This window comes from Heterocephalus glaber, unplaced genomic scaffold (assembly GCF_053883595.1).
Source record: "Heterocephalus glaber isolate CG9 unplaced genomic scaffold, H.glaber_assembly_v1.0 deba00001509, whole genome shotgun sequence".
Classification (NCBI taxonomy): Eukaryota; Metazoa; Chordata; class Mammalia; order Rodentia; family Bathyergidae; genus Heterocephalus; species Heterocephalus glaber.
This window is the reverse complement of record NW_028258325.1, coordinates 16,753,019-16,778,330: the sequence shown is the minus strand read 5'-3', so window position 1 is coordinate 16,778,330 and position 25,312 is coordinate 16,753,019. Positions and strand designations below refer to the sequence as shown.

The 25,312-nt window shown below is 38.1% G+C and overlaps 1 protein-coding gene across 2 annotated transcripts in view; it reads left to right on the top strand.

Annotated features, from left to right (window-relative positions):
- The window catches only part of Adgra3 (adhesion G protein-coupled receptor A3), a 137,746-nt gene extending 131,018 nt beyond the window's left edge, over window positions 1-6,728 (top strand). For both annotated transcript variants that reach the window (XM_004847210.3, XM_087187405.1), the window contains exons 17-19: window positions 1,259-1,404; window positions 4,929-5,024; window positions 5,164-6,728. In XM_004847210.3, the coding sequence (XP_004847267.1) occupies window positions 1,259-1,404; window positions 4,929-5,024; window positions 5,164-6,406 (1,485 nt within the window). In that variant the 3' untranslated portion in view covers window positions 6,407-6,728. The remainder of the gene's footprint in view (window positions 1-1,258; window positions 1,405-4,928; window positions 5,025-5,163) is intronic.
- Window positions 6,729-25,312: the final 18,584 nt, after the last annotated feature.

Genomic DNA, 25,312 nt, shown 5'->3' with positions numbered 1-25,312 from the left:
TTTGATTTTCTTGAGATTGGAGAACCATCTCTTTAAAATGAGGACTTTTTCTCCTGGAGACTTTCATTACTAGAATCTTACAATATTTATGTAAGAAAAAAAGTGATCCAGTGTTTAACAGTAAGTTATTAAGAAAGCTGAATTATGTTCTTGATGCTCTGTGAAACATGGCACTTATTTTTCTTTAAAGAAAAAAAATTATTTTTGAGACAAGGTCTCACTGTGTAGTTCTATACTTGCGTCTTTTTTTTTTGGTACCGGGATCGAACTCGGAACCTTGCATTTGCAAGGTAGGCGGTGGAACCACTGAGCTAAATCCCCAGCCAGACTATGTAGTTCTGACTGTTCTTGAACTGACTGTGTAACACAGGCATGTGCCACCATACCTGGCAACTTAAAATTTTTTTTAAACTTCTCTTATCCCCTCTTGTATCTTCAGCTGGAATTTGGTCCTCAGGTAGCATTGCTTTAAATACAGGTCATGTGATAAGCATACCTCTTGTTATCACTTGGAAAAAACTTGATGAGTGTCATCATTTACATGTACTGCACATATCCTCTATTTATTGATCCTCTAGCATATCCCAGAGTCTGTTACTATTCAATCCCTACAAACACCCTTAGAGCTGTCTGTTGAGAATAATCCCACTATCATATTGAGGAAACTTAATTTTAGACAGGTCACATTATTTTCTCAACATGACACTTTCCCAAATGACGAGGTTAGTGCTTAAGATATTGTATAACTTTGTGTAGATCATACAGCAGGTAAGAGGTGTATACAGTTTTTAAATCCGGCAAAATTTAATTCCTGAGTTTACCATCTTAACCATCATTATATTATATTGCTTTTTTACCAGGATAGGAGAAGCTTGAATCAGAACTGAAGTCTCTTACTCTAAGACATTCTGTCTGTGTGCTGTGGCTTTCAGCTTCTAGTTACCCTTTCCCTCTACTTTTTCCTTAAAATGAGTGCTAGGAATTGAACTCTGTTTGTTCAATTGTGGGTTCATGTGGTGTAGAAGCCGGTGATGTGGTGCATTACAGGTCATCTTGAGTGGATCTGTAGTCTTTAGCCCCCCTAGATCTAGCTGTTGGTTTGTGCATTGGAGGAATGTAATCTTCTGTTAAGAGAGCTTTGTTTTATTAGCAGGCAGAAAAGTTGATCATTGAAATAACCTTTTTACTGATCTTTAATCAGACTTGTTAAAACATTATTTTCATTTGCTTTCTATATATTCCTCAATCTTCCCTGTAGGTTGGAATAATTCTTCATTATTCCACCCTTGCCACTGTACTATGGGTGGGAGTGACTGCTCGAAATATCTATAAACAAGTCACCAAAAAAGCTAAAAGATGCCAGGATCCTGACGAACCACCCCCTCCACCAAGACCCATGCTCAGGTATCTGATATCTTTGTTAAGTGTTAACTAACTGTTTTAGTTGAAGCACAGTTGTAAATTATAACAAAAATTGGCGAGTCCATTTGGAGAAGTAAAAGGATGGACCTGTAAGCTGTGCTGCCTGGTTTTGACTGTGGGTTACCCATCCTCCTTGCTGGGCATCTTTGCCAGCTTCCTCACCCTCACTGTGCCTCCGAGCTCCTCTCCAGAAGGGATAACTCCACTCATAGAGCTTCAGGGAGGAATGAATGTGTTAATGCGCAAAGCACTTAAGATGGTACTGGCTTTGTAGCAGGCTCTCTAAAAAGTTAACCTTTTAGTTCTTTAAGGTTATTTGTCACATTCTTAATTTCCTCAATAGAGAATCCACTTAATTATTCCCTACACAAGGTAAAATGGATTTGGAGTCATTCCCTTCCTACCCACTATAATAATAATAAAAAAAAATTAAGTAGATTAAGTATCCTGCTAAAGGAGTAAAAAATTCTATCAGTGGTGGCAGAGTTTATCAAATGCCTGGCCTGCACCTGGGCTAGGGACTGCAAATGCCTTCCCTCCCCTTGAGGAGTTGAAGGTGCAGGAAGGCAACTCAGGTAAGTTCTTGGGAAGCACAAAGAAAGCAGCCATGAATTTGGGACAGACACTAGGAAATTCTGGAGCATAGTCACGAACCTTGCTGTGTGATGAAGGCAAAGGCTGGAAGGGGACCCTGAAAGGGAGTAAGCTGAGGAAATTGAGAAATGCAGCCTGGCTGGATCCTAAGGTGTTTAGGACAGAGGAGCAGGAATGCAGGATGAAAGCTGTGGGTGAGTCTTCCTGGGCTCTATTAGAATGTGGGCTGCCACGGTGTCATTTTAGAAAGATAGAATGGCATTAGTGTGGACCATAAATTGGAATGCCCTAGGACAGTGATGGCGAACCTTTTAGAGCTTTCACAGTGATAACAAACAACCTGCTGTGACACGTGTAGCATAGGTTTGCCACCATTCCCTAGAAATAAGGAATTCCCTCTGAGGTCATTAGGATTCTCCCTGTGAGGACTGCAGCCAGAACAGTGTCATGGAGAACAGAGGAGGATCCATGTTTGAGAGACGTGAGTTACTTTCTCTAGGATTGATGACCATTTAGATTTAAGAGGAAACTGAAGATAGCCTGCTCAGTTCAGCTAGGTTCCATTACAGATGGTGTTTCCATCAACTTGGAAAATACCACAGGAAAAACAGAAAGGCTGAGGGTTATGGAGATAGCCCAGGGAAGGTACACCCACTATGGCTGGTACCCTTTTCCCCAGGATCCTGGAGCTTACCAGTGCCTTCTTTGGGAACATGCACAGTTCTGGAAGTTCAGTCTTGAGCATCATGGAGTTATGTAGACAAGGCAGGTGACGTTTTCCATGTGCTATAATTGAAGCCATGATAATGAATGAGATGTCCCGGGTAGAAGTTAGTTGAGAAAGGCCACATCTCTGTTTAATAGATAGGCTGTGGGAAACAGTCCACGGGAAAAGTGACAGAGAACGCCTGCCAAAGTAGGTGATTCCAGGGGAGAGTGGTTCTGTGGAGGATGAGGGGCAGTAGGGGTGCTCAGCCACCACATTGATCCTGTAGGATGATATGGGGCACCTCTGCCACTTGTGTTAAAAGATGAGAGAGAGAAAGTGTTTGACTAGGAGGCCTGAGAATCCCACATTTAGCAGTTACTCATCATTGCTAGGTTCTGAGAAGAGAAGAAACATGAAAAGTTCAGGAAAAGCAGCTCCAAACCCTGTGTATCGCCTGAATGGCCCACATTTGCATGTACCCCCTTTGCTTTAGTCCAGCTCCAACACTAGAGCTGGTACCCTCCTTTCCCAGGGTATGGAGCTTAGGGAAGCCCAGGTACATAAGGATTTACAAGGTAGGCTTACAGTGGCTGCCTGGAGAGTCTGGTGTGGAAGAATGCAGAAAGGCAGTGCTGAAGAGCTAGAGGGTCTAGGCAAAGGTTGAAGTCTGCAGAGTCCCATGCAAGTCTGTGTCAGGAAGCTGGACCATCTGCACTGCAAGGCTGAAGAGTGCTTTGCCAGCCTGGAGACAGTTGTCAAAGGCAATAGTGGAGACTGGAGCTCCTCCAAAGAAGCGTACGAAAGACTTCCTTCTTCTTTCCTTTCTTATTCCATCAAGGGTACAAGTCATCCAGAACCGTGCTTAACCAATCCCTAGGTGTTCCTTGTTCAGGTCGACACTCTAGTTAACTGTGACACCAAGCAACACTGCTGCGTAGAAGGTGGGCAAGGGCAGCCTGTGAGTTTCTCTTGGTCCCTGGAGGCAGCCTCAGCATCACGGTGTGGGGTGGAAGCAGCCATCATAAGGTATTAAAGCAAGGCACATGGTGATACCTGTTTCTAGGAGTTTGAAACTGAGGGTAGAAAGAAGGTGATAATTCAAGAAAAGTTCTAGAAGATGAGGAAAACTTTAAATGAGTTTAAATTAAAAATAAGGGGGAGCAGAGCAGGAGATTTTGTAGTACAGTAAGAGTTCATTGGTGACAGGAAGGTTCTGAGCAGGAAAAGAGCCCCAAAGAAAATGACAGAAGCCTAGACACATTTTGGAAGGGATGCTTTCTTGCCAGGTGAAAAGCAGATAGGAATTAGTAAGAGGCAGGAAGAAGAGGAAGGTTGCACATCTAGGTTTCCCTGAAATGTGATGTAGAAGACATGATCTAATTCACAGGCCATCTTTAGAATTACTAACATCCTCTTTAGGGATTTTGGTAAGGATTTGATGGAGAAGCAGTCCTGTATGGAATAACGTGTTGTGAATATCCCCTTTATCCAGCCCATTCAGGATTAAGGGCTGTTTCTCAGAGAGGGTAGATGCAGAATTAAGATTCTAACTGTACCCAGGAGTATCCAACCAGGGCAGAAAGTTCTTCTCAGGAGCTCAAAGGCCACCAAGCTGTTCTTGGTAGTACCAGTCACTTCCCTGTCCCCCTCTGCTCATACTGTGCCTCTGTGTCTTTGGCTGTCCCAGCTTACCCACAGGAAAGGAGTCTGAAGCTTTTGAGATCCAAATACCCTCCCTGTTTATTCTGTTGATGGGGCCACGGTGCAGTACACACAGATGGAAGGCCTGGAATAGTCAGGCTTAGCTAAACATTAGTAGTACTCATACCTCATTACAATCTTTGTATAAACCCTAACAGTGAAGTTTTAATGTCTGTCTCGGAACGGACCAAATTTCCCATTCACCAGCTGAATCGAAAAAAAACTCCAAAACCAAAATGAAGTGAAAATTCTACAGACAGTGGCTGTGTGTTCCTTTCCCCATCCACAAGGTGGCAGGAGCTGCCCAGTTTTCCTCAGCTCAGATGCTCCCTAGGCCTTGTAGTTTTAAAAACAGAAATCTACAAACCAAAGCAAAACAAATCATTATTGCTCAAAAAAGTCATCTTCAGGAAATGAGTTTTGATGTACTGAGATGCTGCAATTCATATACCTTAAAAAATATAGAGTAATGCACAGTTGTTCCCATTTTTCCTCTTCCTAGGTTCTACCTGATTGGTGGTGGGATCCCCATCATAGTTTGTGGCATAACAGCTGCAGCAAACATCAAAAATTACGGCAGTCGGCCAAGTGTACCCTAGTGAGTATTTTGTATTCTCTGTGTGCTTGACCCAATTACTTCTCTCTTTAAGTATTTTTATAGGCCCTGCATTGTATTGAAATTCCTGAGTTTGTTGAAATGCACAGCATCTGATCTGGTTCACCATGTTCTTTTCTAGTTGCTGGATGGCATGGGAACCCTCTTTGGGCGCCTTCTATGGACCCGCTAGCTTCATTACTTTTGTAAACTGTATGTACTTTCTAAGCATATTTATTCAGTTGAAAAGACACCCTGAGCGCAAATATGAGCTGAAGGAGCCCACAGAGGAGCAACAGAGATTGGCAGCCAATGAAAATGGTGAAATAAGTCATCAGGATTCAATGTCTTTGTCTCTGATTTCTACATCAGCACTGGAGAACGAGCACACTTTTCGTTCTCAGCTCCTGGGCGCCAGTCTTACTTTGCTCTTATATATCTCTTTGTGGATGTTTGGGGCCTTGGCCGTTTCTTTGTATTACCCTTTGGACTTGGTTTTTAGCTTCTTTTTTGGAGCCACATGTTTAACCTTCAGTGCATTCATCATGGTTCACCATTGTGTTAATAGGGAGGACGTCAGACTTGCATGGATCATGACATGCTGCCCAGGACGGAGTTCATATTCAGTGCAAGTCAACGTCCAGCCCCCCAACTCGAGTGGGACAAATGGAGAGGCACCAAAATGCACCAATAGCAGTGCAGAATCTTCATGTACAAACAAAAGTACATCGAGCTTCAAAAATTCTTCCCAGGGCTGTAAGCTAACAAACTTGCAGGCTGCGGCAGCACAGTGCCATACCAATTCTTTACCTGTGAACTCCAATCCTCAGCTTGATAATAGTCTCACAGAACATTCGATGGACAATGATATCAAAATGCATGTGGCACCTTTAGATGTGCAGTTTCGACCAAATGTGCACTCAAGCCGCCATCATAAAAACCGGAGTAAAGGGCACCGGGCAAGCCGACTCACAGTCCTCCGAGAATATGCCTACGACGTCCCAACAAGTGTGGAAGGAAGTGTGCAGAATGGCTTACCCAAGAGTCGGCCGGGCAATAACGAAGGACATTCTAGGAGTCGGAGGGCTTACTTAGCCTACAGAGAGAGACAGTACAACCCACCCCAGCAAGACAGTAGTGATGCTTGTAGCACACTTCCCAAAAGTAGCCGTAATTTCGAAAAGCCTCTTTCAACTAGTAGTAAAAAAGATGCATTAAGGAAGCCAACTGTAGTTGAACTTGAAAGTCAGCAGAAGTCTTATGGCCTCAACTTGGCCATTCAGAATGGGCCAATTAAAAGCAGTGGGCAGGAAGGACCTCTGCTCAGTACAGATAGCACTGGCAATGTTAGAACTGGATTATGGAAACACGAAACTACTGTGTAGCATTGCTGGTCATCTTCGGTGGAAACGGACATGAACTGTGACGTCCACATTCCTTTAAACTATGAACTTTTAAAATAGTTTACAGCCACCTTAGGGATTCAGAACAGTTTTGAATAAACTTCTAAGTTTTGGATTTTACTTATTTTATAGTCCCAAATTGTTACCTTTTGGTTTTTCATTAAAATAAGTCCTTTAAAACATCAGTTTATTTGTCAAAACACCAACAGGACACTTTGGGAATCTGAAATGTAATTTCTTAGAATCTGTAATACCTACTTAACATTTCAGGCTTGTATTTAATAAAATGAATAGGTATTTGTCACTTTGTCTTCCTTATGTTTTGCGTTCTAAACACTTAGCTCTTTTAATGAAACTTATACAGTGGGATATTTCAAGGAAAATTATATGTAAACCGGTTTCAGGTCTATTAACGTTAAGTATTGACTATGGCATTTAAATCAAAGTGATTTTTCAACTGATGAGTTTTACAAATGTAGTTTTAAATGCTTCAGGTTTTAAAAAAGATCTCAGAATGGCTTTTATAAATGGAAATGCCTAAAGACTTTTCCTAGGGTGCATAATTTTGCCATATCAGTTCAGTCATCTTCATACTGTTGTCACCACTTGTGCAGCTTTTCAGTGGTTTATATTTGGATTTAGTTTCATATTCTTTATTTCCAGTTGTGTGGAAGTAAAGAATATGCACATGTGCTACCCTTGAATGTAAATGAAGAGCTACCACATAAGGTTCACTTTGACTCATTCTGCATTCTTCACTACTGGCCTTTATGTACTTAAACAAGTAAAGTTGCTTAGGTCCGTGCTAAAATAATGACCTTTAAATTCCATTCCAACAGTTGTGAGCCAACAGTTCACATTAGGTGTGGGCAGTGCACTGCCATCCTTCCCCGCTCTTGTCCTGAATCTCACTGGGGTTCCAAGTTCTCTCATCTGCAAGACCATGGTGTGAAAATGTTCACAGCTTATATCTATTTTGGGCAGAAGGCTAAAGGTTTGAATCAAATCAGACAAAAGGTACATACTCAAGAAGTGCTAAAGGAGGCAAATAGTTTAGCCTGATAAAGTCAAATTCTGAAAGAATAACCGCCTGCCTTCAGAGAGCCATTGTTAGAGACACTAAAAGACCACCCTTTGTCATGTAAATGTTCACTTTTCACTAGGACACTGCTTTAGAACTATGTGACTTGGCTTCTCTGTAATAAGACTGGTATTCCTATTGAAGACTATTTGTACGATAGCTTAGACACGTTCAATGGGGCAAACAAGATGACCAAGGAATAGATTCACCATTTGCACAGTTAATAAATATATTTCCTAGCCCAGGCTATTGTGGTAATTTGCTCTACTCTGTGCAGATGGTGTTGGAAATGACAGAGATAAACTAATAAGTTAAGTGTGTATTTCTTGTTTCCTCTTTGCTGTTTTGTGTTTTGTTGTTGTTGTTGTTTGGTTGGTTTTTTTGGTACTGGGGATTGAACTCAGGACCTTGCACATGCAAGGCAGGCAGTGGAACCACTGAGCTAAATCCCCAGCCCTTCATTGCTATTTTTATTTTACTCTGCTTTGCAGTTCATTATTTTAGGGTTTGACTTGTTTGCCTCCCCTGTTGGTCAGCTCTACACATGGAGAGAAATTAGTTGCCTTCTTTTTCCCACCTTTCCATAGAAATGGAAAATTTTCTTCTCTTGGAAATGTTCTTCTATGAATAAGCGTTTATTAATTTAACTATGACTTCTTTTAAATAACAGAGTAGGAGTCAGGGATGGGAAAGGAAATCAAACACTGCAAGGAAATGAAGATTCCACTGAGAAAGTCCAGTGGGATTTTGTTACAGTCTGGTGTTGAGTGGTGACCCCACGCATCTTTCCTCTTTGGTTGAATTAAAGTTTGATGTTTGTGTATGGGATGTGGGTAACACCTGTGTTTCTCCCCACCTTTGTCATTCATGACTTAGGGCTTCCTCCTAGCTAGATTTCTGTATTTTCCATAGAATTGTAAACTTAACGTATATTTCCATTTTCTTAGAGATCGCTGCATTCATTTTCCCTAATTTAAAAAATCACAACCAAGCCCCAAAGAATTTAAGAGTTGTTTGACATGCTGGCAAATTACACCATATCCAGGACCAAGACTTTTTCCTGATACTGAGGTCACTGTGCTCAATATCACATTTTGTTCTTACCCGGGTTTTCTGTTCTAGTTTCATAATGAGGTATAACTGGCTATTTTCTACTTAGAGAACCACACGTGACTTGGTTTTTTTTTATTCCACAGCAGTTATTTTTTTAATCATGCCATGTAATGTGTTTGACTAAATGTGTATGCCATATACTCTTATGAAACTTAATTTGATACTAGACTTTTCAGATAACAAATAGAAATTTGTGACAGGGTGGCAGATTGGTCTGTGTACGCATATTTTTGTGAACAGATTTATATACTAATATAAATGCCTATTAATATTTTGGGTCATTTATAGGTAGTAAATTATTTCTAAATCTCAGGGTATTTTGGATATATAGATAACAACATAGCTACATCTATTTGTGTACATGTATATAAATAATAATACAGATGCCAAATTACTCATAGCTATTGATCAGGCTCATTATAGAGAAAAAAAAACAGTATTAAAATAGACCTCTATGCTTCAGGCATTGCTTTAGGTTGCCAAACTGAATTTGGATGAGAACATAAAAAGTGATGAAATAAATTAACTGAAAACATCTAATGCAGGAATTAAGCTAAATAAATCAGTGAAAATGAAACAACAACAATGAAAAATTAAAACATGGTAATTTTGTTTTTCTTTTTAAGGCTCATTTAATATACTCATCCCTTTGTATCTGTGAGTTCTACATCCATGAATTCAACTATGGATCGTAAATATTTTTAAAAATTGTGTATGTACTGAACATGTAAAGACTTTTTCCTTGGCATTATTCCCTAAACAATACAATATTGTAACTACTTATGTAGCTTTTATATTGAACAAGGTATTATAGGAAATCTACAGGTGATTTAAAGTATGGAAAGATGTGTGTAGGTTAAATGGAAATATTCTGTGTTTTATGTAAGTGACTGGAACCATCTGTGGAGTTTTGTATTCATGAGCAGTCCTGGAACCAGTACCCTCTGGATACCAGTGGATGACTTTACTTTCTTCAGCATTCTTACCTGTGAGATAGTTTAATTATTTGTAATTATTTCTGATACTTCCTGAACTTGAATCAGTCCATCACTTTTACTAATTTTGCCTTTTGCCTTAATATTGTCCTTAACATTTATGTTAATGTGGTCATTTGGATCAGCTGACTTTGTTTTTACTAAAATATAGATTTATTTGTATAAACAAAGCCGATTCCTTAAGGAAAAATTTGTAATTATAATCTGTCAATACTGAAATCCTGAGTACATGTTGCTTGGTCTTAGACAAAGATAATCGTAAACAGCAAAAAGATTCTGTTTTTTTTAAGTATTGGTGTTAATTGGAATCTTCTAAATTACTTAGGACCTCCAGTTTATAGCCATGTCTTTTATCGGCCATTGGAGTATGATACTGGGATACAGGGGTATTAATTGATGAACACATTCTTAGTCTTTGTAGTGTATATTAACTTAGTCTTTGTAGGCTGTTTAGTCCTGGTCTATCCACTCTTCTTTCTGTACTTTGTTCCCTATGAAATGAAGGTCTGGGTAGCCTTTGGTCAAAGAATTTCCTTTGAATCTTTTCACTGGGCATACAAAAGGCGCAGAGCTAGATTCTGAGCATAAATTTAGAGAACAGTAATAATTGAGAAGGTCTCTTTTATTCAGGAAGTGACTGAGCACTGTCTTCTCTTATAGAACTGAGTGTTTAGGATTAATTTCCTGAATAAAACTGAATTAGACTTTAGTTCAAAAAACTTTTGCTTCATGCTCTTTGAAACATATTGACCTTCTAATTGTGTTCTATTTATAAAATGGTAGAAGAAAACAGAATGTGTTTGTATTGTTTAATTCATTATCTACTGCTTCCAACTGGTTTAATCCATTATCTACTGCTGTCATCTGGCTTGAGGAGATAGTGAAGACCTTCATCAGAGTATTTCAGGTCTCCTCAAAAAGTTTAAAATACTTTCAAGAACTCTTCAGATGCACACCTAGTCAGGTTTTTCCAGCAACAGTAAAATCCAACTGATCTTCAGTTTTCCAGTCATTTTTTTCATTCTTTCTTGGTATATAGCACTGATGAAGGTTTGCTTCTACAGATAAATTCATATTGTTCGAATAAGGAAATAGGTAAGATATGATTGCTTGCAAAGCTGATAATCATGAGTACTAACCCAGGTTGAAGATTATGTCCAGCTACACATTCTATTAAAAGAAAAGAACTGAGATCCAGTACTAAACGGTGTTTTGTATCAATATCCATTCCTTTATAGTAAAACTAATTTAGAGCATTAATTTAAAAGTCAGCTGCTATTGACAATTTTTATTGGCCTTCAGTGAAGAGTTTCGTTTTCTTTTTAACTTGTTCAATTTGGGTAAACTGCTATTTAAAAGATCAGCACATCTCGAGGTTTAAAACAGTAAAAGCTTCTCACTGAAGTAATAGCCTGGCATATATGTTATTAACTGGCAGCTCACCTCACCCAGGCATCTTTCTTATGTGTCTCTGCTCACCTTTTCATTTTTCTTCATAGAAGGGAGGATAGCAAGCATGTGGGAGGGTTTTATGGCTCAGGATGGGAGATCACATGACATTTCTACACACAGTCCATGGCTTGAACACCATTGTGGTCACATTTAACTGCAGATGCAGTCTTCTGTATGTCCAGGAGGGAAAGGTAGACAGTTTGGTGAATAGATAAGTTGCTGTAGGGATAGATTCCTGGCATGTACAACTGAGTTTTATTCCCACCTAGTCTTTCCTGACACTTTAAAAATCTTAAGCATTGATCCATTGTGAGTGCCAAGCAGGGATACTAATGGTCAGGTCAGTTTGAAATTATATGATGGTCAATATCTTAGCCACCTTGGGCTGCTGTGGCCAAGTAGCCTTGATTGGGAGAATTTATTTGTCACCATTCTGGAGGCTGAAAGTCAGAGATGGGTGTGTCAGCATGATTGGATTGTGATGAGGGCTCTCTTCCTTGCTTGTGGACCCTCCGTGGCTTATCCCCACATGGAGAGATGCATCTCTGTCAGGGCCCCTCTTACAAAGTTACTAATCCTATTCATAAGAACTCCTTTCTCCTGACCTATGGAGAATGGCCTAATACTAGGCCTCACCTTGAAATATTATCACATTCATAGGAATTTTGGAGGAGACTCAAACCTGTCTGTAGCATTCTTCCCTTTTCCTTCCCCTAAAGTTCATATTCTGTTTAATCCTAGCAGCCCCCAAAGTCTTAATTCCAACATCAGCTCTAAAGTCTAAGATCTCATCTGTCATCCAAAGTAGATATGGATAAAACCCAAGATATGATTTACCCAGAGGTAAAATTCTAGCTGTTAAATTGTGAAGCTATACATACATGGTTCCATAAAACAGTGGAAGAGACTGAATAGAAATTCCCATTCCAAAAAAGTAAGGAAGGGTGAGTCTTCAGTAAATCTATACCCTAACAAGGATAATCCCATCAGAATTTCAGAACTGAAAGTAATCATCTGGGTTTTTTGAACCAGATGATGTTTTGCCTTCAAATGGGAGAGACACCATTCACTATTAACCTTAGTGACCCACTAATAAAATTACTTGCGGTTCTGTTATCTTACACTTCATTGGCCCAGACATCTTTTTTTTTTTCCTTAGATTCTTTTATTGGTACATTATAGGCATACAATACATTTACATTTATCATTGGGTACTTGTAGCTTTACATGATGTATCCTGGTTCTTATATTTTTCCCATTTCCTGTCCTCCCTTCACACCCTCCACCCTTTGTTATTTACAAAGACTTTGTTTCCATTTTTTCCTTTTCTCATAATTTTTCCTTTCCATTCTTTCCTTTCCCCTACCCCTCCCACTTATCCTACCCCTTTGGACTTTTTCTTCCTGTTTCCCACTATCAATTATTCATTTTAATCATTACATTTTCAGTTGGTCACACCAGAGAAACTTCAGTATTTACATACGTGTGTCCTATTTATTTCACAAGGATATGGCCTCAGTGTGCATCCATTTAGCTGTAAATGTCTCTAGTTTCTCCTTTATGGTTAAGTAGTACTCCATTTTATTAAAAAACCACATCTTTATAGAGTCTCCAGTTGATGGGCAATTGGGCTGTTTCCAAGCTTTAGCTATTACAAACTGCCTCTATAAACATGGGTGCACATATATCACTGTGGTATGATTCTTTTAATTCTTTTGGGAAGATCCCCAGCATAGGAATAGCTGGTTCAAATGGAAACTCTAGTCCTAGTTCTTTGAGGTATCTCCATATTGATTTCTACAGTGGCTGCCCCAGTCTGCACTCTCACCAACAGTGGAGAAGGGTTCCTTTCTCCCCACACCCCCACCAGCATTTGTTATTGGTTGATTTCTTGATAGCAGCCATTCTTTCTGGGGTAAGGTGGAATCTCACTGTTATTTTAATCTGCATCTCTCAAATGACCAGTGATATTGAACATTTTTTCATGTTTATTTGCTGCTTTTACTTCTTTGTCTGAGAAATGTCTGTTCATTTCACATGCCCAGTTTTGAATTGGGTCTTTGAATTTGGGGGGTCTGATTTTTTTCAGTTCTTTATATAGTCTAGATATAGTAGTCCTTTGTCTAAGGTACAGCTGCTAAAGTGTAGGTTGTCTCTTAGCTCTGTTGGTGTTCTTTCTTGCAGTGAAGAAGCTTTTTAGTAAGATGAGATCCCAGTTGTTGATTCTTTGTGCTAGTTCTCGTGCTACTGAGGTTTTGTTCATAAAGTCATTTCCTATGCCAGTGTCTTCAAGAGTTCTACCTAATTTATCTTCCAGCAAATTTAGTGTTTCTGTCTTAATATTTAGATCTTTAATCCACTTCGATCTTAGTTTAGTGCATGGTGATAGATATGGGTCTAGTTTTATCTTTGACAGGTTGAAATCCAGTTTGTCCACCACCATTTATTAAAGAGGCTATCTTTCGTCCAGGGAGTATGATTGGCTCCTTTTTCAAAGATGAGGTGGCTGAGTATGTCTGGAGTTGTTCCTGGATCTTCTAATTTATTCCACTAATCCTTACGTCTGTTTCTTTGCCAGTACCATGCTGTTTTTATCACAGTAGTTTTGTAGTATAGTTTCAAGTTGGGGATTGTGAAACCCCCAGCCATGTCTCTGTTACCTAGAATTGCTTTTGATATTCTAGATCTCTTCTGGGTCCAAATGAATTTTTGGATTGTTTTCTCTAGTTCTGTGAAGTATATTGTTGGAATTTCAATTGGCATTGCATTAAACCTATACAATAGTTTTGGAAGTATGGCCATTTTCACTATATTGGGTCCTCCTACCCAGGAGTTAGGGATGTGTTTCCATTTTCTTATATCCTCTTTGATCTCTTTTTTCAGAGTGCTGTAGTTTTCAGTGTAGAGTTCTTTTGCTTCCTTTGTTAGATTGATTCCTAGATATTTCATTTTTTTGGATGCTATTGTAAAAGGAATTGTTTCCCTAATTTCTCTCTCAATGAGGCTGTTATTTGTTACAAGAAGGCTGTTATTTTTTAAGTGTTGACCTTGTATCTCGCTAGTCTACTGAATCTGTCAATTAAGTCTAGAAGTCTTTTGGCAGAGCTTTTTGGGTCTTCCATGTAAAGTGTCATATCGCCAGCAAGAAATCACGGTTTAACTTCTTCCTTTCCTGTCTTTACTCCTTTTACTTCTTTCTCTTGTCTAATTGTTGTGGCTAATGTTTCCAGAACTATATTGAATAGGAGTGGTGATAATGGACATCCTTGTCTTGTTACTGATTTTAGCGTGAAGGTTTTCAAGTTTTGACCACTTAGTATGATGTTGGCTGTTGGTTTTTGATATATAGCCTTAGTCAGGTTGATATAAAGACCTTCTATTCCAATTTTCTGTAGGGTTTTTATCATGAATGGGTGTTGGATTTTGTCGAATGCTTTTTCTGCATCTATTGAGATGATCATATGGTTTTTGTCCTTGACTCTGTTAATATAGTGTATTACAGTCATTGATTTACATATGTTGAACCATCCTTGGATCCTTGAGATAAATCTGACTTGGTCAGGTTGTATGATCTTCTTGATGAACCTCTGTATTCTGTTTGCCAATATCTTGTTGAGGATTTTTGCATCTATGTGCATTAGGGGAAATGGCCTGTAGTTCTCTATTTTGTTTGGGTCTTTCCCTGGTTTTGGAATCAAAGTAGCACTTGCTTCCAGGAATGAATTTGCAAGTATTTCTTCCCTGTCAATTTCTTTGAAGAGTTTAAGGAGTAATGGTGATAGTTCTTCTCTAAATGTCTTGTAGAATTCAGCATTGAAGCCATCAGGACCTGGGCTTTTCTTTGTGGGTAAATTTTAATTACATTTTCAATTTCACTCATTGTAATTGGGGTGTTTAGAATTTTTATATCTTCTTCATTTAACTTTGTCAATTCATATGTATCCAGGAATCTGTCCATTTCTTATATTTTTTCTATTTTATATTAGCGTACAGGTTCTCGAAGTAGGTATTGATGATTCTCTGGCTTTCTGCTGGATCTGTTGTGACTTCACCTTTTTCATTCTTAAGTGCATGGATTTGAGCCTTTTATTTCCTTTTTTGGATAAGCTTGGCTAAGCGTTTATCAATTTTATTTATTCTTTCAAAAAACCAACTGTTCGATTCCTTGATTTTTTTTATCATTCTCTTAGTCTCCATTACATTGATTTCTGCTCTGATCTTTATAATTTCTTCTCTTGTATGAGCTTTGGGTTTGTCATGCTCTTCTTTTTCTAGGAGCTTTGAGGTTCAGCATTTGGTTATTTATTTGAGTTCTCTCTCTTTTCCTAATATGGGGATTCAGTGCTATGAATTTCCCTTGTAGAACTGCTTTCATTGTGTCACATAGATTCCTGTATGTTGTACTGGCATTATTATTTACTTGTAGAAACTGTCTAATTTCTTCTTTAATTTCCTCTGTGACCCATTGGTTGTTGAGGAGAGTGTTATTCAATTTCCATGTGTTTGTGGGGGTTTTGTGGTTTCTTACACTATTGATCTCCAATGTTATTGCACTATGATCTGATAATACACAGGGGCTAACTTCAGTTATGTTGCATTTACTTACCCGTCCTGTGAGCTAGCATGTGGTCTATTTTGGAGAATGACTCGTGTGCAGCCAAAAAGAATGTATATTCTGATTTTGTGGGGTGGAACATTCTGTAGACATCTCTGAAGTCCATTTGTTCTAAAGCTTGGTTCAGTTCTATTATTTGTTTGTTGATTTTTTTGTGTAGACAATCTGTTTGTGAGAGTGGGGTATTGAGGTCCCCCACTACAATTGTATTAGTGCTTATTTGGTTTCTCATGTCCCTTAATATTTGTTTTGTATAGTTGGGGGCATTCGTGTTTGGTGCATATATGTTTAGGATTGTCATCTCTTCCTCTTGGATTGTTCCTTTCACAAGGATGTAATGACCATCTTTGTCTCTCTTAATTAGTTTTGGTTTGAAATCTACTTTGTCTGCAAATAAGATTGCTACGCCTGCTTTCTTCTGGGTTCCTGTGGCATGGAGAACTGTTTTCCATCCTTTTACTTTCAGTCTGTGAATTTCCTTTTGAGTTAGGTGTGTTTCTTGTACACAGCATATTGTTAGATTTTGCTTCTTAATCCATTCTGCCAGTCTATTTCTTTTGATTTGGGAATTGAGGCTATTAACATTGATGGTTATAATTGATAAATATTGACTCATCCTTGTCATGATGTTTTACTGTTGTTTGCTCTTTTATTTTCCATTTTTCCCCCCTTTCCCTTTAGTTTCTTGTCTTGCCTGGTGGCTTCCCTCTGTTGGGCCTCATGGAGTTGTGGCCTTCATTGTCTTTTTCTAGGATATTGTTTAAAATTGTTTGGAGTGCTGGTTTGGTGTTCATGCAGTTTTGCAGGTGTTCTTTGTCGTGGAAGCATCAATTTCCCCATCGATTTTGAAAGATAATTTTGCAGGATACAACAGTCTAGGTTGGAATTTTTTTTTTTTTTTAGGGCTTGAAATCCTTCACTCCAGGCTTTCCTTGCCTTGAGGGTTTGTGTTGAGAAGTCCACTGTGAACCTGATGGGCTTTCCTTTGTATGTGATTTGTTTCTATTTTCTAACTGCTTGTAGGATTTGATTCTTCTGTTGCATTTCTGGGATCCTGACTTATTATATGTCTAGGTGTAGATTTTTTTTTAGATCACGGCTAGTTGGAGTTCTATATGCCTCACTTATCTGTATGTGAAATTCTCTACCTCTGTCTGGGATGTTTTCTATTCTGTGAACAGTTTTTTTTAGGTCAATTGTACTTTCTCCTGCTTTTTCGTGGACTGCTATCATTCTTATGTTATTCTTCTTTGCATCATCTAGCAGCTGCTGGATTGATTTCTCCTGGTCCCCTATTTTTAAGAAATCTCTGTTTCCATGGTCCTTAACCGCCATCCTGTCTTCTATATCTGATATTCTATCTTCAGATTCCCTTACTCTGCTCTGCATGCTTTCAATGGAGTTTTTCATCTCCTGAAAATCTGTTTGAATCTGTTTCATGGATTCCATTTCTTTCTTACGTTGGGTGATCATAGTTTCCCTTTCTTTTTTATGCTCGGCATTCATGGCCTCCAGCATGGTTCTTAGCTCATCTATTTTTTTTTAATGTTTCTGTTCTAGATCCTCTAATCATGTCTTTCACTCTGCTCACCATCTCTGTAGTTATCCTGGAGATTATTTCTGTTTTGAATTTTTCTAGAGCCTCATTCATCTGTTTTGTTACTTCCTGTGCTGTCAGTTCAGGGTGTGCAGGTGGTTGATTATCAGACTTTTCCCCCTCGTTTCCCCCAGAATTTGCCTTTTGCGGGGTGGAAGTCTGAGTTTGTCCCCTACTTAAGTGTCTTCTCATTGTTGTTTTTGATACCGTCCTTGGTTTAGTTCCTGGGTTGATATTTTGAAGTTGCTTATTGTAAGTATCTTTGTTGATGTATTTAGAACCCTTATGGAATGATTGCTTCTCAGAGGTGTCTTCCAGATATAGCTGGTCTTTAGGTTTTGCATCTCTAATGGCTTTGAGGCTATCTCATTTTCATTATACCAGGAAGGACAACTGATTAGATCAATCACAATACCTTATCCCAAGTGATACGATCAACACAACACCATAGCAACACAACACCTGCAACACCATAGCATCATGTACATCTTAGAAAATGACAATTTGTGGTAGTTATTAATCTGTCACCTTTAACTGTGTGAATTAAATCAAAATCGAGGACCAGCCCAACATATGTTCATAGTGAACAAACTCTTCAATATAGCAACTTTACCCTTCGGAATGGGGAATTAGAAGGTGTTGGGGAGGGACAGATAGATAGGTAGAAGGATAGGGGAAGGTTAGCAGTGAAGCCAAAGGACACAGGCAAGAAACAGAAAAAGAGAAGAAAAGAAAAGTAAAGAAGTTCAAATTAGATCCAGAACAAGAACAAAAAGGGAGATGAAGAACAATGTGGGACTGCAACAGAGTGAGTGAGAAAGAGAAACAAGAGAAGAGAAAAAAGAAATAAGAAAAATAAAAATTTGAAAAGAGTAGAAAAAAAATTAAAAATAAGAGCAAAAAATAATAATTTAAAAATAAAAATGCAGGGCTTCCTTCAGGGTATGTCTCTCCTGTCACAATAGACAATGTGGGCAGCAGTGTGCAGATATAAGTCAACGAGTTTCAGCAAGTCAGAGACCCGTGAGATTCAGACAGATTTCTGGCTGAAAGTCCCAAGTTGAGCTCCCTGTCCTCCTTGCAGGGTTCAACTCTGCAAGTTTCTACTGCAGATTCCAGCTGCCCTTCCCCTAAAGATAGTCCGGGTTCTGATGGAAAGTGATGGTCCCTCCCAACTTACCAAGTATGGTGGTCTGGTGTGCCTTTATTCCGGAGATTCTCTTCAGTTTTTCTGTGGGCTTCAGTTTTCATCAGGGAGTCTGAGACAGGCCCTCTATCTGTTGTTCACTTCTGCTCTATCTTCTGGAGCTCAGGAAAATGGCCTTTATGGCCCCCTTTGCCTTTATAATATGGAACCAGGTAGAGCCACAGCCAGGAGGTCAGAGGCGGGGGGTAGGGGGGAGGCACTGCAGGCACCCACGCACTAAGCTGGTCGCTGTCCATATGACTCTTTCTGGCAGTTGAGTTTTGAGTCCACATGACACAATCATTTTGGAACCAAAGCATATAGCAGTGTATGCCAGACCCTCCGATCTCATCATTCTCCTTTCCCTAAATGACTTGGCAATCAATGTTCAAGATGGTGGCTATTCCATCATCTTGTGTCTCTGAGTGATAGTGATTCCAGCCTTCTTGCCAAGCAGTGTAGATCATTTATCATGAGCAAGAAATAAACTCCTAGCTTTTAAACAGCATAATGTTTTGATTTTATGAATTGCAACATAACCTAGCCCATTCTGATAAACTTGCCTCTTTTTAGTTGTTCTTTTTTTTTTTTTTTTGGTACAGGGGATCAAACTCTGGTCCTTGCGCTTGCGCAGCAGGCAGCGAAACCACTGAGCTAAATCCCCGGCCCTTATTAGTTGTTCTTATCTGGTTGCAGTGCTCAGAATCTCAAATATCATGATGTAGAATAATGCTAAGAGTGGAGATCTCACTATTATTAGATGATATTAAGCTTTGGTTATCATAGACTTTTGTCAAATTAAGTAATTTTCCACTTAATTTTAGTTGTCCAGGATCTTTCTTACCACAAGTAGGAATTAGATGCTATGAAATACATTCCCTGCACTTATTCAATTAATGTGATTTTTTTCTCATTTAATCTACTAGTGAAATTACTACTATTAAACTATCGTTGAATCCCTCAGATAAAAATCTACTTAAGTATAATTGTTGATTTAATTTTTATTTGCATTTTATCACTTAAATTTTTAAACTGAAAATATCTATAACTATTTCTCTTAACATTTTAATTTTTTTATAAATATGAATTTTTTGGCTAGCCTTAATAAAATGATTTGGGCAAATGTCTATCTACTTTTGGGAAAAATTAAGATAAAGTTTAATAGCTCTTAATAGTTTGATAGAACTCAAGAGAAAAATCATCTTAATTATTTTAATATTTTAAAATTATTCAAGTAAGTTTTGCTTTGATTAATCTCTATTATTTTTACTCAGTGTTGTTGACTTCTACATTATGTTCATTATTCTGAAGGAAGCATTAAGAACAATGCCTGGACAAATGAATGTAATATATGAAAAATTTTGTCATAATTTTTATATTCTTTCTCAGTTGGGCTTAACTCATTTATATATTATTTAATGTTTTAGTTGAATACTCAGCTCATCTGGCTTAAATTTTAAATATACTAGATGTTTATATAGCTCCAAACTTTGTACTGAATATTTCATTAGCTGTAAATTTTATTATATAATAATTCATATATCCATCTAACCATTTTATAATTTTCTAATTATTTGCTCTCTTATCCAAAGGTTCATGGTATCATTTAAAGTTTCTAAACATTCACCAGTTTTCTAGCCTTCCTTTTGCCATTGATTTCCAATTTGAATTATACTGTGTGATATTATTTCTTTCATTTATTGAAACTTGTTTGTCACATACTATGTGTGTATTTTTGTGCATGTTTTAGAATGCTAGAATTTTCTGTGTATAAGTTTCACTATGTATCTATTATTCTGAACGTACTAATTACACTATTCAAATCTACTTTGCTTAATTTTTGCTTGATCAGTGTGTTTCTTTTTTTATTTTGTTTTGGTACTGGGAATCGAACTCGGGTCCTTGCACTTGTGCAGCAGGCAGCAAAACCACTGAGCTAAATCCCCAGCGTTGATCAATGTGTTTCTATGAAACATACATTAAAATGTTTTCTATTTTCTTCTTTTTGTATGTTTATGTAGTGCTTCTGTTGAATCAAATCGATTCTGATTTAACAGATTTTCAGATGATTCCTTCATCTGATGTTAAATGTTCCCAAACTAACCTGAATTTCAGCAGCACTTAAACATTAGCCCACAAACCATGGTCAAGATGAAGTTAGATTTGTGAGTATACGGCTTTCTAATGGTTCAGACACAAAAACTAAGCCATTAAGGTAAAAGGAGAACAAATTTAAGTTTTTCCAGCCTTTTTTCTATGCAACTTACCCAGTACTCTTTCTTATTTTGTATTCATAGGAGAGAAAGGCCTGGGAAGATGTACAAATCAGGCATTGAATAAATTCTCTAGTAACTACTCATGTTTGTAGCATGTCCAGATTTAAGTTTAGGTTAAGAAGCCAACAGTTTTGTCATTTTGCCAACTAAAATGCTCAGCAAGTATTTGTTGGTTTTTTGTTGTTGTTGTTGTTGTTGTTAAATTCTTTTATTGGTACATTTTTGGTATACAATACAATTACATTTCTCATTGGGAATTGTACCTTTACATAATGCATCTTGGTTCTTATTTTTTCCCCATTCCTAGCCCTCCCTTCACCCCCTCCACCCTTCCCTATTTACAAAGACTTTATTTCCATTTTTTCCATTTCTTGGCATTTTTTCCTTTCCCTTCTTTCCTTTCCCCTGCCCCTCCCACTACCCCTACCCTTTTGGACCTTTTCTTCCTATTTTGCATTATCAATTATTCATTCTAATCATTGGTACATTTTAGGTATACGATATAATGACATTCATCATTGGAAATTTGCACCTTTACATAGTCTCTCTTGGTTCTTATTTTTCACCCTTGCCCAGCCCTCCCTTCGACCCCTCCATTCCTCCCTATTTGCAAAGGTTTTGTTCCTATTTTTCCATTTTCTCATATTAATTCCATTCCCTTCTATCCTTTCCCCTAGCCCTCCCACTTCCTTCCCCTTTGCCCCTTTTCTTCCTATTTCACATTACCTATTATACCTTTAGTCCTTATTTACACTTTCAGTTTCTCACACTAGAGAAACTATTCGGTATTTACACATGTGTGTCCTATTTATTTCACTTAAGAGTATTGCCTCAATGTGCATCCACTTAGCTATAAATGTCTCTAATTTCTCAGTTTTTATGGCTGAGTAGTACTCCATTTCATTAAAAAAAACCACATTTTCTTTATCCAGTCTCCAGTTGATGGGCATTTGGGCTGTTTCCAAGTTTTAGCTATCACAAACTGTGCTGCTGTGAACATGGGCACAAATATATCACCGTGGTATGATTCTTTTAATTCTTTGGGGAAGAGCCCCAGCAGGGGAATAGCAGGGTCAAATGTGACTTCCAGTCCTTGTTCTTTGAGGTATCTCCATACTGATTTCCACAGTGCTTGCACCAGTCTACACTCCCACCACCAGTGGAGCAGGGTTCCTCTTTCCTCACAGCCCCGCCAGCATTTGTTATTGGTTGATTTCATGATAGTGGCCATTCTTTCTGGAGTGAGGTGGAATCTCAGCATTGTTTTCATTTACATCTCTCGAATGACCAGTGATGTTGAACATTTTTTCATGTATTTATTTTCTCTTTCTACTTCTTTGTCTGAGAAATGTCTGTTCATTTCAGATGCCCATTTTCAGATTGGGTCTTTAAATGTGGGAGGTCTGATCTTTTTAAGTTCTTTATAGATTCGAGATAGTAGACCTTTGTCTGAGGAAGAGCAGGTGAAGATTTTTTCGCACATTGTGCGTTGTCTCTTCACACTGCTGGAGGTTTCTCTTGCTGTGCAGAAGCTTTTTAATAAGAAGAGATCCCACTTGTTGATTGTTTGTGCTAGTTCACGGGCAACTGAGGTTTTGTTCATAAAATCGTTTCCTACACCGATGTCTTCAAGGGTTCTACCTAAACCTGTGTTCCAACTAGTTCAGAGTTTCTATTTTAATATTTAGATCTTTAATCCATTTCGATTTTAGTTTAGTGCATGGGGAGAGATATAGGTCTAGTTTTAATCTTTGGCAAGTTGGAGCCCAGTTTTTCCAGCACCATTTATTAAAGAGGCTATCTTACCTCCAGTGAGGGTTTTTGGCTCCTTTATTGAAGATGAGATGGCTGAGTGTGTCTGGCATTGTTTCCACATCTTCTAATCTGTTTCACTGGTCCTCAGGTCTGTTTCTTTGCCAGTACCATGCTATTTTTATCACAGTAGCTTTGTAGTATAGTTGAGGGTTGGGGATTGTGATACACCCTGCCATGTCTCTGTTACCTAGAATTGCTTTTGCTATTCTGGGTTTCTTCTTCTTCCAAATGAATTTTTGGATTGTTTTTCAAGGTCCATGAAATATGCTGCTGGGATCTCAATTGGAATTGCATTGAATCTATATAGCAGTTTTGGAAGTATGGCCATTTTCACTATATTAATCCTTCCTACCCAGGAGCAGGGGATGTCTGTCCATTTTCTGATATCATCTTCAATCTCTCTTTTCAGAGTGCCATAGTTTTCAGAGAAGAGGTCTTTGATTTCTTTTGTTAGGTTGATTGCTAGGTATTTCAGTTTTTTTGATGCTGTTGTGAAAGGAATTATTTGCCCTATTTCTCAGTGAGTCTGTCATTCGTATAGAGGAAAGCTATTGATTTTTGTGTGTTGATGTTGTAAACAGCTACTTGACTGAATTTGGTTATTAAGTCTAGAAGACTTTTGGTGGAGTTCTTGGGGTCTTCTATATAGAGTATCATGTCATCTGCAAATAATGACAATTTGACTTCTTCATTTCCTATCTTTATTCCTTTTATTTCTTTCTCTTGTCTAATTGCCATGGCTAATGTTTCCAGAACTATATTTAACAAGAGCGGTCATAGTGGACATCCTTGTCTTGTTCCTGATTTTAGTATGAAGGATTTCAGTTTTTGACCATTTAGTATGATATTGGCTGTTGGTTTTTCATAGATGGCTTTTATCAATTTGAGGTAGAGACCATCTATTCCAATTTTTTGTAGGGTTTTTATCATAAATGCATGTTGGATTTTGTCTAATGCTTTTTCTGCATCTATGGAGATAATCATATGTTTTTTGTCCTTGGCTTTATTGATATAGTGTATTACATTGATTGATTTGCGTATATTGAACCATCCCTGTATCCCTGGGATGAACCCCACTTGATCATAGTGTATGATCTTCTTGATGATCTTCTGCATTCTGTTTGCCAGTATCTTATTAAGGATTTTTGCATATATGTTCATTAGTGCGATTGGCCTATAGTTCTCCTTTTTGGTTGGGTCTTTCTCTGCTTTGGGGATGAAGGTGATGCTTGCTTCCAGGAAGGAATTTGGGAATATTGCTTCCCTTTCAATTTCATTGAGGAGTTTAAACAGTAGTGGCAGCAGTTCCTCTCTAAATGTCTTGTAGAATTCAGCAGTGAAGCCATCAGGGCCCGGGCTTTTCTTAGTTGGTAAGTTTTTAATTACATTTTCAATTTCATTGGTTGATATTGGGTTGTTCAGAATTTTTAGGTCTTCTTCGTTCAACTTTGGCAATTCATATCTATCTAGGAATCTGTCCATTTCTTCTGTGTTGTCCATCTCATTGGCGTATAGGCTCTGGAAGTAGGTCTTGATGATCCTCTGCATTTCTGCTGGGTCTGTTGTAATTTCACCCTTTTCATTCCTCATTGCATGGATTTGGGCCTTTTCTTTGCTTTTTCTGATAAGGTTGGCTAAGGGTTTGTCAATTTTCTTGATTCTTTTGAAGAACCAACTCCTGGCTTCATTGATTTTTTTGTATCGTTCTCTTAGTCTCCATTGCATTGATTTCTCCTCTGATCTTTCTAATTCCCTCCCTTGTATGAGCTCTGGGGTTTTCCTGCTCTTCTTTTTCTAGAAGCTTGAGGTGCAGCATCGGGTTGTTTAATTGGGCTCATTCTGTTTTCCTAATATGCATATTCACTGCGATGAATTTCCCTCATAAGACTGCTTTCATTGTGTCCCATAAATTCCGATATGTTGTATTGTCATTGTCATTTAATTGAAGGAACTGTCTGATTTCTTCTTTAATTTCTTCTGTGACCCATTGGTTATTCAGAAGTGTGTTGTTCAATTTCCACGTGTTTATGAAATTTTTCAAGTTTCTTTTGCTGTGGATCTCCAATTACATCGCACTGTGATCTTATAATATATAGGGGATTACTTCAATTCCTTTGCACTTACTTAAACATGTTCTATGTGTGAGTATGTGGTCTATTTTGGAGAATGACCCATGTGCAGCTGAGAAGAATGTGCATTCTGATTTTGTGGGGTGGAACACTCTGTAAACACATGTTAAGTTCATTTGTTCAAGAGTTCGATTGAGTTCTAGTATTTCATAACTTATTTTTTGTCTAGTTGATCTATCTATTTGTGACAGTGGGGTGTTGAGGTCCCCCACTACAATTGTATTAGTGCATATATGACTTTTCATGTCTGTTAGTATTTGTTTTATATAGTTGGGCACACTAGTGTTTCTTGCATAGATATTTATGATTGTCATCTCTTCCTCTTCAGCAAGTATTTGTTGCATTTCACCTATTTAGAGAAAGAAATGTCTTCATTGAAATACCATCTGTTACAAACTGATGTCTGTGTTTTCCCATCCCCACCCCAGAGTTCATATATGTATTAAAAAACTAGCCCCCAGAGAGATGGTATGGGTTTCAGCACTTTTCTGCCATCTTTCTTTTAGTTGTTTGTATACTGATTTGTTTCCATCCATACCTTACATAAAGATGTAGGGTCAAGAGATTTGTCATTTGTCCTACTTTCTGCAGAGTCCCTCATCTTCCTTTCTTCTAGCATCTGCACTTAC